At 33.7% G+C, this 13,927-nt stretch overlaps 3 protein-coding genes across 5 annotated transcripts; all 3 read right to left on the minus strand.

The window, feature by feature from the left end:
• Nucleotides 1-574: 574 nt before the first annotated feature.
• LOC122405544 (succinate--CoA ligase [ADP-forming] subunit beta, mitochondrial-like) lies at nucleotides 575-4,774 on the minus strand. The gene is made up of 7 exons (XM_043410402.1): nucleotides 4,640-4,774; nucleotides 2,999-3,258; nucleotides 2,769-2,931; nucleotides 2,241-2,505; nucleotides 1,852-2,156; nucleotides 1,658-1,777; nucleotides 575-1,568 (listed from the first exon to the last, which is right to left on the minus strand). Exons 1-7 carry the CDS (start codon nucleotides 4,703-4,705, stop codon nucleotides 1,398-1,400), a joined length of 1,350 nt encoding a protein of 449 aa, XP_043266337.1. The 5' UTR covers nucleotides 4,706-4,774; the 3' UTR covers nucleotides 575-1,397.
• A 637-nt stretch (nucleotides 4,775-5,411) lies between these two features.
• LOC122405542 (succinate--CoA ligase [ADP-forming] subunit beta, mitochondrial-like) lies at nucleotides 5,412-7,644 on the minus strand. The gene is given in 7 exon segments (XM_043410401.1): nucleotides 5,412-5,706; nucleotides 5,790-5,909; nucleotides 6,230-6,534; nucleotides 6,613-6,880; nucleotides 6,955-7,117; nucleotides 7,228-7,503; nucleotides 7,535-7,644. Coding segments are annotated over 7 exon segments (1,437 nt in total). The 3' UTR covers nucleotides 5,412-5,511.
• Nucleotides 7,645-8,154: 510 nt separating this feature from the next.
• On the minus strand, nucleotides 8,155-13,679 carry LOC122405545. 3 transcript variants are annotated; one of them, XM_043410404.1, is made up of 5 exons: nucleotides 11,636-13,485; nucleotides 10,334-10,911; nucleotides 10,084-10,253; nucleotides 9,657-9,843; nucleotides 8,155-9,471 (listed from the first exon to the last, which is right to left on the minus strand). In XM_043410404.1, the coding sequence occupies exons 2-5, from the start codon at nucleotides 10,895-10,897 to the stop codon at nucleotides 9,280-9,282; spliced, it is 1,113 nt and encodes a 370-aa protein (XP_043266339.1). In that variant the 5' UTR covers nucleotides 10,898-10,911; nucleotides 11,636-13,485; the 3' UTR covers nucleotides 8,155-9,279. The 3 variants fall into 3 exon arrangements, with proteins under 3 accessions (XP_043266339.1, XP_043266341.1, XP_043266338.1); XM_043410406.1 differs by lacking the exon at nucleotides 11,636-13,485 and adding an exon at nucleotides 11,511-11,625; XM_043410403.1 differs by lacking the exon at nucleotides 11,636-13,485 and adding an exon at nucleotides 13,503-13,679 and having other exon boundaries at nucleotides 8,157-9,471.
• Nucleotides 13,680-13,927: the final 248 nt, after the last annotated feature.

Genomic DNA, 13,927 nt, shown 5'->3' on the forward strand with positions numbered 1-13,927 from the left:
TGGAAGGGATTAAAATTTATTTCTGAATCTGTTGGTAACGTTGCGAATGACACGAAAATGGTAACAGGGTTTCGAGACCCCATAAAAATGGGCCGAAAAAATTTCATTTGATGAAAGATCTACTCGTATAACTCGTCTCTGACAATACTTTAAATCTTTGATAAATCAATGAGAATCAAAATTAAAACCGAATCGCAGCCAATTTGCTAATATTATTTAGATTTTAATTAATAATTGCATGACCCAGCTAAGAGCGATACGATTATTGATTAAACGACATTTTAACAAATTAAATTTTATTTGTTTATAAATGATAGATGTAATAATGGCATAATTTTATTCAAAAAGAGTGTTATCATCGTTGAAACAATTTTATTTAAGCAAAAATACTTTCAATGGATTTGGCAGTCAGAGGGACACTTAAAAGTTTTATTCCAAATGGCTCAGCCCTGTACTTAAAATAATGTTACATTCAATGATTATAGATGATCTTACTTTTAACAAATTACGAACGTTACGTTATATCTTACATGGCATGTATAGTATGTATAATGTAAATATAAACATTTGACGCGTCATAGTTATTTCATCATCGCTGAACCTGTTATGTTGTAATGCTAACGGTACGGTGTAATCTTATCATTTCGCAATCATATTGTGTTTCAGGGAAAAGAAAAACGTGGACATTATTTTCAATTAATGAAAACGATAAAAAACAAAAATTACGTAAAATAATTTATATATATATGTATACATGTAACTACATATGTCTCTATGTTACATTTACAGGCCATTTTCTTTCAGATGACACATACCTCAAATATAACTGTTTTCTTTGTGGATGATTATACAAAAGATTCCACTTTGGACAGTAACTATGTATTTTGTTAGCACGTATATAAGCTTCGAAAGAATGTTGTATACACTTTCGTGCAAAAAATATAGCTATGTTGATAAATATGTATTGTATAACTTAATTTTAATACTGAATCACAGAGACCCGCCGAGGGGTAAGCAAATAAATTATATCCTTCAAGAAGCTTGCATATACTTCTCGGGAGAGAATTTGTGCTTACGTTGGAGAGGAAGCAACACCAAATTCGAACAAATTACCTCATAATTTTCTTTCTAATATTTTAAATTTACAAGACTGAGAACAAAGTGTATCCTTTTGGTAAATATAAATTTGCCCAGAATATTCGATGTCTTTTTCTATTTCACTTGACACGGCAATGTTTAAAACACTGAGATGTATACTCTAAAGAGATAAGCACAGAAATGACATTTGAAGTTTACGAATGTTAGTTATTACTTTCAAATGTTATTTCAGCTATTTAACAATGCGTGAATACATTCTCATAATTTTCCTGATGCGTAAGTTACAATTTTTACTAAATCTATGAAATTGAAGGTATTTCGAAGTTAACACTAAGATTTTCAGATTGTGCTAACTTAACGATCGTTGACAATTTAACCGCGACTCGGGCAGCTTCGTCGAGATCATCGATCGGAACAATTTTTAAACCTGCGTTCGCGATTAGAGCTTTCGCTTCATCTACGTTTGTACCCTGAAACAACATAATAATTGAATGTAATACTCTTTTGGATAAATTATTATTCACAGAAAATTGCTTGTAAGCATTCGTGAACATTGTACCTGCAATCGGACAACAACAGGAATTTTTAAGTCAAGTTCTTTAGTCGCTGCTATAATTCCTTCTGCGATAACGTCGCATCTCATGATTCCACCAAATATGTTAACCAAAAGAGCATGAACCTGTGTATAAACAGATATCGATATTTATTTAAATAACGAAATCCCTCTAAATTTATTACATACTGATCACTTACTCGTGGATCGGATGTAATTATTTTAAATGCTTCCTTTACAGCGGAAGTAGACGCACCACCACCAACGTCCAAGAAATTGGCTGGTTCTCCTCCATGCAATTTTATAATATCCATGGTAGCCATGGCTAACCCCGCTCCGTTGACCATGCAACCAATATTACCATCGAGTGCAATGTAATTCAAATCAAATTTAGCAGCTTCGACCTCTTTAGGATCTTCCTGGGTCCAGTCTCTCAAAGAGAATAATTCTTTTTGCCTAAATTCTGCATTATCGTCAAATCTGCACTTGCAGTCCAATGCGAAATCTAAACATCATTAAATTAAGTTCTCCTTTCAGTGATACATATTACAAGTTATTAACGAATTACACAGTTTTCAGCTACACTTACAGTTTCCATTAATATCTTCCGCAAGAGGATTCACTTCTAATAAAAGAGCATCTTTCTTTAAAAACAGTTTATACAAATTCATAATTATATTTGAAATGTAATCTTTCATATTTTGTAGACCAAGTGAAACAGCAATACGCTCTGCTTGCTGTTTCGTAATTCCCTTGTTGATATCAATGGGTTCGTACATTATAGCGCTAGGATTTGTTGCCGCAACTTCTTCGATATTCACACCACCTTGACTCGAAGCTATTATGACTGGACCCTTGAATCGAATAATTGAAAGTTAAAAACTACAATTTCATTATTTCGATTATCAAGTGTACAAATAAGAGATCCACTAATCTTTTCATATTCGTGAAACAGTTATTTAAATTCGTACGAAGAAGTATTTTTTCTTCATTTTGTATTGTGTCGAACAACAAGAATTTTACACTGTTTGGGGAAAATTATGGGAATTATACTATGAATTATTTTGGCATATGGATTACTTGTTTGTACGTTGGATATATTCATTTGGTAACATACACCAAAGGCTCTTTCCATCATGACAGCAAGGTAGTATTCTTTGCGAGGGAACATACGCTGTGTTACCATTACCGCGTTGCATATCCTACCCGCTTCACCAGTTTGTTTAGTAATTAACAATTTACCTAACATTTGACTCGCTAACTTCTTCGCTTCGTCTGGCCTGCGAACGAAACACAAATAGTACTTATTATCAGTACAATCACACTTTTGCGTACTATGGAACTTACGTTTCACACATTTTTACACCACTAACGTTGCTGTCTTTAAAATGACCCTTTCCTCTGCCACCGGCTAAAACCTGTGCCTTCAAAACGATGTCTTTGGATTTCAAGTCGGCAGCAAGCTTTGCAGCTTCGTCTGGAGTTTTGGCGACTCCAAATTTAGGAGTCGGCACTCCAGCTTCATTTAGCAGGCTGTAACTGATGTGTTCGTGTACATTTAAATTCCTTACTGGTTGCTTTACTAAGTTGGTTTTGCATCCTAATATCTGTGTAAAAGAAAAAAATTAACTAGTAATTAAATATAATAGTGTAACAACTTATTAACAGCAAATAAACAATTATATAAACCAATATATATATAGAGGGAGGGAGAGAGAGAATAATAGATATGAGCTATTTATTTATAGCCACGGAAGTTGAACTTATATTGATGATTATGATACAAATAAATCTCACAAGGACATTTTTGTAACTTGATATTTTCCTGAATAATCGATTTCTTTCGAGCGCGCTAGTGATATCGAAATTTAAAGACGTATCTTTAGAATTTTTGTTCGTCTTGTTTATTCCGTCGTAACTTAAAGAATTTTTATATCGAACATTTCGTAATAATAGAAAGAAAAAAATAAAGTGAAAATAAATTTAAATTTACGCTCTAATGTAAAGTACGATTAATTTGAACGAATTTTCTTTATTCGACATTCACGCGAGCGAAGCCGTGCACAAAAGCCAGTATATTATAAGATTAGATAATTAGTTCTTGTATACAGCTTACTAAACGTAATTAGGTAACATCAAAGTATGCCTTTATCGTAAATATTTACATATAATGTTCGTTAAAATAAGCTTTGCAATACATAAAACGGTATTCGTGCGCGAAAAGGAGGGGAGTTAAAGTGATCTAATGCACTATTATTGACAGTTCAGAAACTTTGAGGCCTTGGCCTGCAAGATTTAAAAATAATCTGAACTCAAAGACCAATCAATGGTAATGACCCACATACTTTTCATTCAATCCTGGTCATCTATAAATTGTTTTGTCTTTGATAACTGTATAGCGTATGAAAACAAACGGACAAGCAACGTACGAGACATCGCAATTATGAAAAATAGAAGAGACTTTGACAAGAACAGTCATAAAAAAAAAAGGGAAGAAAAACAACGGAAATGGTTACAAGCGAAAAGGGAAGAGAGGTGAAAACAATCGACGACGAAACTACTCTTCGATCGTTCGAATTTCGTATTTTCCAAGGAGTATGACAGTTCCCGATAGTTTGACAAGTTGTCTTCGTTCCGACGTAATTCGATAACTGTTAATCAAATATGAACGAACGTTTCAGAGTCATCGACCGATGAATGAACGAACGAGTACGGAAATGCCCACTTTCGTATTGCGTAATTGTCAATACAGATTTCGTGAAAAAAGATACGTTTCGTGGAAGGCCAAGATCCTTGGCTTCGAATCGTCTGACCCTGGCGCCCAATTTAGCAGACTACAGATCTAATATGGTGGCCACCCTTCTTACAAATCATCGATGCGAGAACCGTTAAATTTCGAGATATGCAAACTAAAGGGAACATTTTCAGAGGAATATTGGCGAACGAATTAAATATTGGCATATAAGGAACAACTTGTTTTTCACGTACCTTCGACCCGTTGAATCGGGCAAGATTTTCAACGAGTGAGACAGTCCGCGATAACATGGTAGCCATCTTAGTAAAGCAGTGGCAGTGGACTGCCAAGTGTAAGCTGCGCCTTCATGTCCCCACCTTTCTTGACGTTTCCTGTAAAAACATGACGCAAACTCGCGCACGATGAGCCGCGGTGGCGGCACCACTTTTCTGCACAATTCAAGCATTATTTCAAATGGATATGCAAAGCGAACGAAATGAAAATAGTATTTTAACGATAACGAGTCAATACATATCTAGGAATTCAAATAACATTGTCTTGATCGAATGGCGAAAAAACAGAATAAGCATACTTTGTTCTTAATCGTCAAGTACTTTAAGTATGTAGTTGCAGTTTGTTACGAATTGAAAATATTATTTTATTTGCATTCACTTCACTAAACTGAGCTGTACATTTATATCAAATAATATAATATCTTCGTCTTCGAGATATTGCAAATAAAATAGTATTTTTCTCTCTCGCTCATTTTAGTGTTCATAAAATCGCTACGAGATTAGATATTTCGCAAAGATTGAGATCGAAACGTTAATTTCGTTTACTTGAATTTTACGACCAAGTACAAAACTAACTCCAAAAAACGGAATAAATTATTACGCTATGAATTCAAAGAAAAGTATTTATTTTTTACAAATATATTTATATTTATATAAATTTTTAAAAGTTAAAAGGTGCAAAATAGGTAAGAAATACTTGATTTCGATTTTAAAATCGTCGTTGCTCGTACGAGTAAAAAAAAAAGAATTAAAAATATGAAAATGAGCGTACAGGGATTATATGTTTAAAAATGATGGATAGAAAATACGCGAGTATAGAAAAGAATTAGGGCCTATTTCGAGCTTTTCGATTTCTTGTCAGATTTTTCTCTACTCGTGAAAGAAATGTCTAAATTTAAAGAATTTGATACGTTCACCATTAATGCCAACTTTACGGCTGCTTCACCTGCCTGGGAAAAATCGTCCACAGAAATAACTTTTAACTGCGCGTCGCGTATCAACGTTTTCCCTTCTTCCACGTTGGTCCCCTAAGCAGGAAGTAAAAAAAAAAACAATAAAACAAAATTTGTCATTTTTTATGACACTTTTTATGACACCGTTAATAAATTACCTGCAGTCTTACGACTATTGGAACAGACATCTTCAAGTCCTTGGTTGCAGAGATGATTCCTTGCGCGATTATGTCACATCTCATAATTCCACCAAATATATTAACGAAGATAGCTTCTACCTGAAAATTAGCAAAATAAATTTCATACATACAGTGGTAAACATAAGTATTGATACAGAGACATTCTTGTCAAAACCACTTTAAGCATAGTACTTTAAGCGTGCCAATGCTTATGTTCAGTTTAAACCTTGTCATAAAACATACTTATATTATTATTTTATCAAATATATCAAAGTTTATCTTTTCTTATCATACTTGAACATGAGATGATAATGTTATATCATGATAACAATTAAACGATAGTAATGAATTCATATATATGTATATCTTTAGAAAAAAATTAACAAACGTAATATTTACTATCTACATGTTTCAAACACCTTTGGATCGGCGATTATTATTTGGAAAGCCTCTTTCACAGTTTCTGCTGTGGCAGTACCACCCACGTCTAGAAAGTTCGCCGGCATACCGCCGTACAGTTTTATGATATCCATGGTAGCCATTGCCAATCCAGCTCCATTTACCATACAGCCTATATTCCCGGTTAGACCTATGTAACTTAAATTAAATTTGTTCGCCTGCACCTCCCTAGGATCGAGTTGCGTCAAGTCCTGTAGAGCAAATAATTCTTTTTGTCTGAATTCCGAGCTATCGTCGAAGGAACATTTACAATCCAAGGCATGATCTGGAAATAAACGACACGTATCATATTAAACGTGAGTTCCCCCATTGGACGAAAGTTAATTATACTTTATGGACGTACATTCCCCGCAAATGTCCAATGCGAATGGATTTATTTCAAGTAACAAAGCATCCGTCTCGATAAATAATTCGTACAGATTGCAAGCAATTATCGAGACTATATCTTTCTCCTCCCCCTCTATGCCTAATTTATCCGGGACAAGATCCGCTTGTTCGGCCGTTAAACCCTTCATGACGTTAACTGGTATATACGTTATGGCTTCAGGATTCGAGGCGGCGATGTCCTCGATATTCACGCCGCCTTGTTTCGATACAATTATAACAGGACCCTGAATTAATGTAATAAATTCAATGATTGTGGTAAAGACAATAAGTTTCAGGTAAATATGGTCAATAAACTCACGTCGTAACTGGTCTCCAACATGACCGAAAGGTAATATTCTTTGCGAGGGAACATACGGGTCGTTACCATTACCGAATTACAAATTCTTCCAGCCTCTCCAGTCTGTTTAGTTATTAACAGTTTGCCTATCATATTACTGGCGAGAGTCTTTGCTTGTTCTGGACTAAAAATATTAAAGGCTATAGATAAGATTGAAATTTTGTAATACATTTGAAACGGAACGCTCTTTTAAAAATGAGAGTAGTAGTATTAATTTTGATTCATAAAACTCACGTTTCGCACATAACAACACCGCTGACGTCGGTGCCTTTAAAGTGTCCCACTCCACGACCTCCGGCAAGAACTTGTGCTTTTAAAACAATGTCTTTCGTATTGAGATCTTTGGCTATTTTAGCAGCTTCGTCTGGCGTTTTAGCTACCCCGTAAGGCGGAGTTGGGATTCCAGCTTTTTTCAATAAAGTGTACGCAACGTGTTCGTGAACTTCCATGTGTCGAGTTTGTTGAGTAAAAATAGACGTACGAGCTAATAACTGAAACAAATTTTTCAAACTATCAATAATTAAAGTAACGTTGTCTTGACTTATTGATAAAAACCAATAATTGTTTAGCTACTTAAAATATGTAAATATCTACCTGTCTCTTTATTGTCTGACCACAACATGATATCAACGACGATATTTTGTTTGACATTTCGATAATCAATTTTAAACAATTTTATTTACGCAATATTGTGTTCAATTCGTTCGCGTAGAAAATTTGCTTTCGTGAAAATGTATGAAGTAACGCTTCGTCTTTTATTAATCTTACAAAGAATCCTGTTTGCGCATCCATTATATAAAACTTTCAGCGTGCATATTTAAGAAAAATTTCACTATGTATATGCAACCGTGAAGTCGATTAAGTAGGCAATGAACGCTGAATATGTGTGCCCCTTTGTTTTAATACAGTGATAAGTGCACATATTTACGAGTAATCGATACCGCTTTGTACAGATAATACCAAGCTATGTATAAATGATTATATTTAACTAATAAAACGACGCAGCTCGTACAAATTTCACAAAAGTTGTCTAGTTTGGTAAAAACGTCACGTTACAAATTTTGAATGCATTATTACTCGATACGTGAGGTTTGCAAATTATAACGAACTCGCTGAAAAAAAATAATGAAATTTAATAAACGGGAAAGTAATTCCACTCATTAAATTCAACTTTTGTATTATTGTAGTAAACGTGCGATCTTTCTATTCTCTTTATATGCGTAGAAGATACATGTATTAAATTATGTTAATATAGTAAAACATAAAAAGTCAATTTACATTGTACATATATGTATAATCCGATTACAATGATTTCCTTACAAGCGCTTATAGTTACCAAATAATTATAACAGAAATGAAAATTGCTACATTATATGTATTATTTATAGTTCATTGGTATCACGTTCGGATATAATATAATAACTCAATATGCTCCAAATGTGAGTCACTCTTGCGTTAATACCACTTGGTAAGATAACAATTATTTTCTTACGGAAGTCAGACGTACGCTTATCTTAGGAACTATGTCCTCAACGAGATTCCTAAGAGTCTGATAATTCGTAGGCAGTTAGAGCGTTTCATTCCTTTTAATTACTCTTTATTATACTTCGCGCCTGGGATGTAAATTTGACTTTATGGACCAAAAAAATGTTATTGAGGCCACATTTTTCCATAAACTATTAAAATTTCATTAAAGATATTATAGCCGCCGTAATTCCGAAATAATCTAGTTACAATCAAATTTTGTACAAAATTAAATAATATTACCGTATACGTTAACCGAAAAATTAATATTTTCAAATATTCAAAATAAATTAAAAAAAAAAAAAAAAAAAAGTATCTCACTATTTCATTACATAAACGCAAATACAATTTTGTTATTAAACGGAAACAAAAATATGGGAAGAAACAGAGAACAATTTTAGCACATAAAATCTTAGTAAAACGTCAAAGTATTGTTAGAAATAAAAGATAATGCAAGTATTGAATTTATTAAAAATTCGATGCATTTAATACTTTGAAATATATATTCAAAACATAGCTGATCTACGCTCTATGATTTAAAAATAATTTTCATACCGTTTAAAATATGAAATACAAAATAAGATCGAACAGGTTCGAGGAAACGGAGTTTTGTTTTTCTTTCTTCGCGTGACACAACTTAAATATTAATATAATTTGTAGAACAGAATTGCTTCTTGTACCTATGTTTTAAGCATAAAATTTCACTTCTGGCCTCAACAATCTTATATTCTAAATACAAAACAAATCTTCTTTTTTTTAAATTCAAAATGTAAATCTATCGTTCAGCGTTCTTCCTGTGACACCAAGATTTCCAGGTAAGCTGTACATGACCTCGCTGAAAATACGATCGTCGACGTCGGCTCTTGCATCTGACGAAGGAGTGTTACGTGTGCGAGAACGGGAACGTGACCTTGACCTTGAACGTTGCTGACCAAATAGCGGCACTCGACCAACCTAAAACGAAAAATTTATTTAGAAAAATAATTCATTACAAAACAAAATACAGAATTAAAATCCACGATCGACTATAAAACATAATGGTGGAACCAAATATTGAAATATGGCAATCTATAAATACAAATGTTATTTTTCTAAATTAGTCCATGTGTAAATAGAAAATTCGATCAATAATATCATACCATATTTAAACTTTGTACATTTTGTCTGAAAGGTGAACGTCCTCTTGGTAGCTGGCGCAAACTGTTCACAGCATTTCCATTTCGACTCGGTGCAAGAGTAAGTGGGCGTTGATGCGTGCTAGGGTTATATTCATTCCCCAACGTACACATGAAGTTCACATTTGAATTAGTATTTAATCGTGGAGAACTACAACATTGTTTGTATAAATTAATAAAAATAAGGTTCATTGGTTCGATTATTAAGTAATAACACATTGTAACATCGACAATTATATTATATAAATATGAAATAGGAAAATAAGACATTCAAGAACGTTTTTCTGAAAGTAAAGAAACGTCTGCTACCCTAACATATATCATATTGCTCATAAATTGCTTTATAAATAATTTGTAATTGTATATTCTAAAAAAGGGGTTTCAATCATACTTCATTCTCATCAATTTCTGTTCATATTGTACGCGTCTCTGTGCACGGGCAATTTGATCTGAACGTAATCCGCCGGTAGTAAAGCGGCGTTGGGATGTTAAAATTTGTTGTCTTCTGTCCATAGCACTTCTTTGTTGAAGCGACAACAAAGATTTTCCAGCTGGTGGTACCTGAAACAAAAGAATTACTCTAATTTCTGTTCGACCTACAACGACTTTACAACATTCTCCCTTACGCCATTAATACTTACTCTGAATTGGTTTTGTAGAGATAATCTCTGATTCTGTCTTTGCAATAATAATTGTTTTGCTCTTTTAACACGATTTCGATAAGCAATTTGGGCAGGACTCTGATATCCTAATCGATTATGAACCGAAGTTGGGTCGCGCAAATTTGGCAGACTGTTTGTTCTCTTCAACGTTGTTTTATTATTTGTGAAGAGTCCGCCTTGAGTAAAAGTCCAGTTTGTGCGACTTCTACTACGCGTCAAACCAAATCTATTGCCTCGACCACGACGAATATTAAATGCTCCTCGTGTGTTCGATTTCTGATTCAAAACCAAGTTGCTTCGTGATCTAACGAGACCGTTATTTTTCTTATATCGTTTCCTTACAAAACCACCGTGCACATTGTTATTATTGTTTTGTCCAGCTGGCCATGTTTGCTCTTTTTTATTAGTTCCAACATTACGCTTTACTCTTGCACCTCTACCCCTAAGTCCTCCACTCCGTCCTCGTGCACTACCTCGAGTGCGTTTAGCGCCAGTTTTTCCAGTGGCAGTCCCAGCCTTTTTCTTTTTCTCCTTTTTCTCCATCTTTATGATTTCATCTTAAAAGGAAGAAAATTCACAATGTTTAGTGAGCGTACGGTCTTAGCGTAGAAAGTTAATTTGTGGTTAAGCTTTAATCTGGAATGTGTGAAAAATTTCCTCCTGTATGGACGACACTGAAGGATAACTTAAGACAACAAACTCTGTTTCTATTTTCATTAAGGAAATTGGTTTTGTTTTCATTAGCCATTTCCCTGATTTTCTTCCAATACGTATGTATATTTAAAATAATCTCACTGGATATGGTTTTTTTTAGTTATATATATATCGACACATTTAAATTTAATATATCAAAACATTAACTTGGGACTCTCAATGTCTATTACTTGTGCCTTAGTAGATTTTCTCAACCCCTTAAGAATGGTTCAAAATATACTATTAATTCTTTAATGATAATATAAAAATAAATAATAATATTAACGGCAATGATAAAAATCAAGTATATACTACTCTAACTTAAAAATTACAAATTCGTTTATCAATCTAATCCCATAAATAATAAGCAATTAATGTTTTAAAATACTACTGTTTCACGTAAACTGAATACATATAGGTATGAGCGTATAAGTTTCTTTAAACCAACAGCATTTTCATATACTTTTCCACAATGTGTCGCCACTGATTATACAAGAAATGTACTTTCAGTTCGTATTGCAGCCAACAGTAAGCAAAAACAATTTATTTCGTTAGAAAATGTATGATCTGTAATAAATCTTCATTCACATCGAGCTTTTTCTTGTTCTTCTTTGTTCGAGTTTATGAACCTTTGTGTTTCGCAGATTTCCTTTTAAGGGTTTCTCATCTCGGTTTGTACTTGGTTTTTCTTTGTTCTTCCAACAGTCTTAATTTATAAGTATCTTAAACACTTTATACACACATTGTCTCCTTGCGTATTAGAAGTTCTTCTTACACTTATATCAATGCTTGTTCAATATCCAGTGTTGCAACGACCAAACACATTTCCAATTGTACATTCTATATTTTCGTTCATATATGTTTTATTTGATTCCTGACTCGTCAACCTTTTTATTTTCTTTCTCTACTCCCGACATCTTATCTTCTTTTATCATAAAGTGATCAAAATGATTATATCGATGTTTGTGCGATATATAATCAATTTAACGATTTATCATAAAAATGTTGTAATCGAGCAACTATGCAGGAATAATATTAGTTTTCTGACAAACATCATACATCTTGGAATATAATTATCTTTTTCTATTTCTGAATTTTTTACCCATAAAACTCATCGCATAGATAAAAGCAGCTGTAATTATCTACAACTTTTCCATAGTTGTGTTGCCATTGGGCAAAATTTTATAGACTTTTCATTTGCTTGAACATGTATCTTGCGAATCTTGATCCTGGTTATGAAAAATCAATACTGACTTTGTGTTTAACTTTTATTTTTACTAAGAAATATTATTTGTTTGCAGGCAGGGCTTAATTACAAATTTATCTATGCTTATTGTTTAAATGCATAGAGTTGGTTGAATGTTTTTAATTAGTCTTTTTTTTGTTGACAGAAAATATTTCTTTGGATCTTCAGAAATAATTCAATTTTTGTCAGAAATCTTATCGTCTTTGATACATGTTTTTTGCATGGCGAAGAAAACATGTTCGACCGTGAAAATTAATTTTCCTGAGCTACGCATGCTCACCGTGTACGTACTAATGCTTTTGTTCTTAAAGGAATTAAACAGTTTGATTCAATGGTGAGTGTGATCTTTCGCAAATACTGCATGCCGTAAAGAACATTACGTGCTGAAGGTAAAAGAAAATTCATTTGAACAATTCAGCATTTTTGTTCTGTCTCACGTACGGTGTAGCACTTCAAATCCATTACACGAAGGAAGAGAAACTCGAGGAACATGATAGCAGAGATAAAAATATAACTAAAGTTACGCAAACGTATATCCCACGCAACGAGAAAGTTGACTTCTTTTTGTGAAGCGTGAGTCACAACTTGCTTGCGGCAGCGTCCAAAAGTGTCCCGGTTCATGTTCGTCAATTTTCCATTCAATAAGACAAATCGTTCGATCGATTCTATGTGAACCGCTGTACTCTCTCCCATAAAACTCGTAATCCATCGTGGCGGCTGTTACTTTTCTTCTTTTTCACGATCTTTCGCTGAATAGTAGAAACGTATCTAACTTTGTGCAAGAACACGGTCGAACTAAATGGTTCTGTTCTTTTTATTAAAATTTTTTTTTTAAAGGAATGCGTACATCGTTATACACGTTGCTGAACACATCGTAAATTTGCGAGAACGTTCTTCTCTTCCAGCGATCGAAAAAGTCCCACCATCTTCCCCGTAAACATCGATTAATATGCGACAGCTTTTGTTTAAGAGTTAATTAGGGAGACGAACGATCCTGTTAAAATTGGCTCGTTGCTGGGACGTACTTTTTATTTCTATATTTTTCCGAAATCTATCGTCGAGCGTAAACGAATGAAAATAAATTGTGGATATCTACGCTGTATGATATTCGTCGCCATATTGAATTTGTGCAAAAGAAGAAACAGTAGCCGTACGCTCACCCGGGATTATCAGCGAAACCGCTAGATTTTCGAGACTCTGGCCACTTACCGAGCGACATGTTCACTTTCGCGTCAATCTCTGACATTTTTTCTTTGTTTCTCTGTATCTCTTTCAATGTAAAGTACACGAGGATCGCGATTTAATAATCCGAATTAATTTTCGAACGTCACCACAGACCGCGCACAATAACATCACACGACGTACCGAACGCGAGTGAATATACAAACGGTTGAAATGATGCGATTCGGTGCAGGAAGGATCGTCATATATAACCGGAAATAAGTCTCCATTCGCTACAAGAATTCGATACTACGTACCGCGAAAATTTCAAATCGTATAAAACGATTTAACAATGTTTATGTAATTGTTTGTTGAATAAATTATGTCTTTCAATTAATAAATAGTCCAATTTGATTTTGACTTCATTTACATTTATTTCACGTGCACGTTGTTATTGTTATGGTTTAAACAGG

This window comes from Colletes gigas, unplaced genomic scaffold (genome assembly GCF_013123115.1).
Source record: "Colletes gigas isolate AHSC1104 unplaced genomic scaffold, ASM1312311v1 Colletes_gigas_Sc00004, whole genome shotgun sequence".
Classification (NCBI taxonomy): Eukaryota; Metazoa; Arthropoda; class Insecta; order Hymenoptera; family Colletidae; genus Colletes; species Colletes gigas.

What these genes read in the sequence shown, in the direction of transcription:
- LOC122405544 (XM_043410402.1), bottom strand. Translation starts at nt 4,705, where the DNA reads ATGGCTACCATGTTATCGCGGACTGTCTCACTCGTTGAAAATCTTGCC. An exon ending in TGATGGAAAGAGCCTTTGGT is followed by an intron (nt 2,506 to 2,768) that starts GTATGTTACCAA and finishes ATTCGATTCAAG; the next exon opens with GGTCCAGTCATAATAGCTTC. An exon ending in CTGTTGTTGTCCGATTGCAG is followed by an intron (nt 1,569 to 1,657) that starts GTACAATGTTCA and finishes ATGTTGTTTCAG; the next exon opens with GGTACAAACGTAGATGAAGC.
- LOC122405545 (XM_043410403.1), bottom strand. Translation starts at nt 13,539, where the DNA reads ATGTCAGAGATTGACGCGAAAGTGAACATGTCGCTCG. An exon ending in GAAAGTGAACATGTCGCTCG is followed by an intron (nt 10,912 to 13,502) that starts GTAAGTGGCCAG and finishes CTTCCTTTTAAG; the next exon opens with ATGAAATCATAAAGATGGAG. An exon ending in CAGAAATTGATGAGAATGAA is followed by an intron (nt 9,844 to 10,083) that starts GTATGATTGAAA and finishes ACAATGTTGTAG; the next exon opens with TTCTCCACGATTAAATACTA.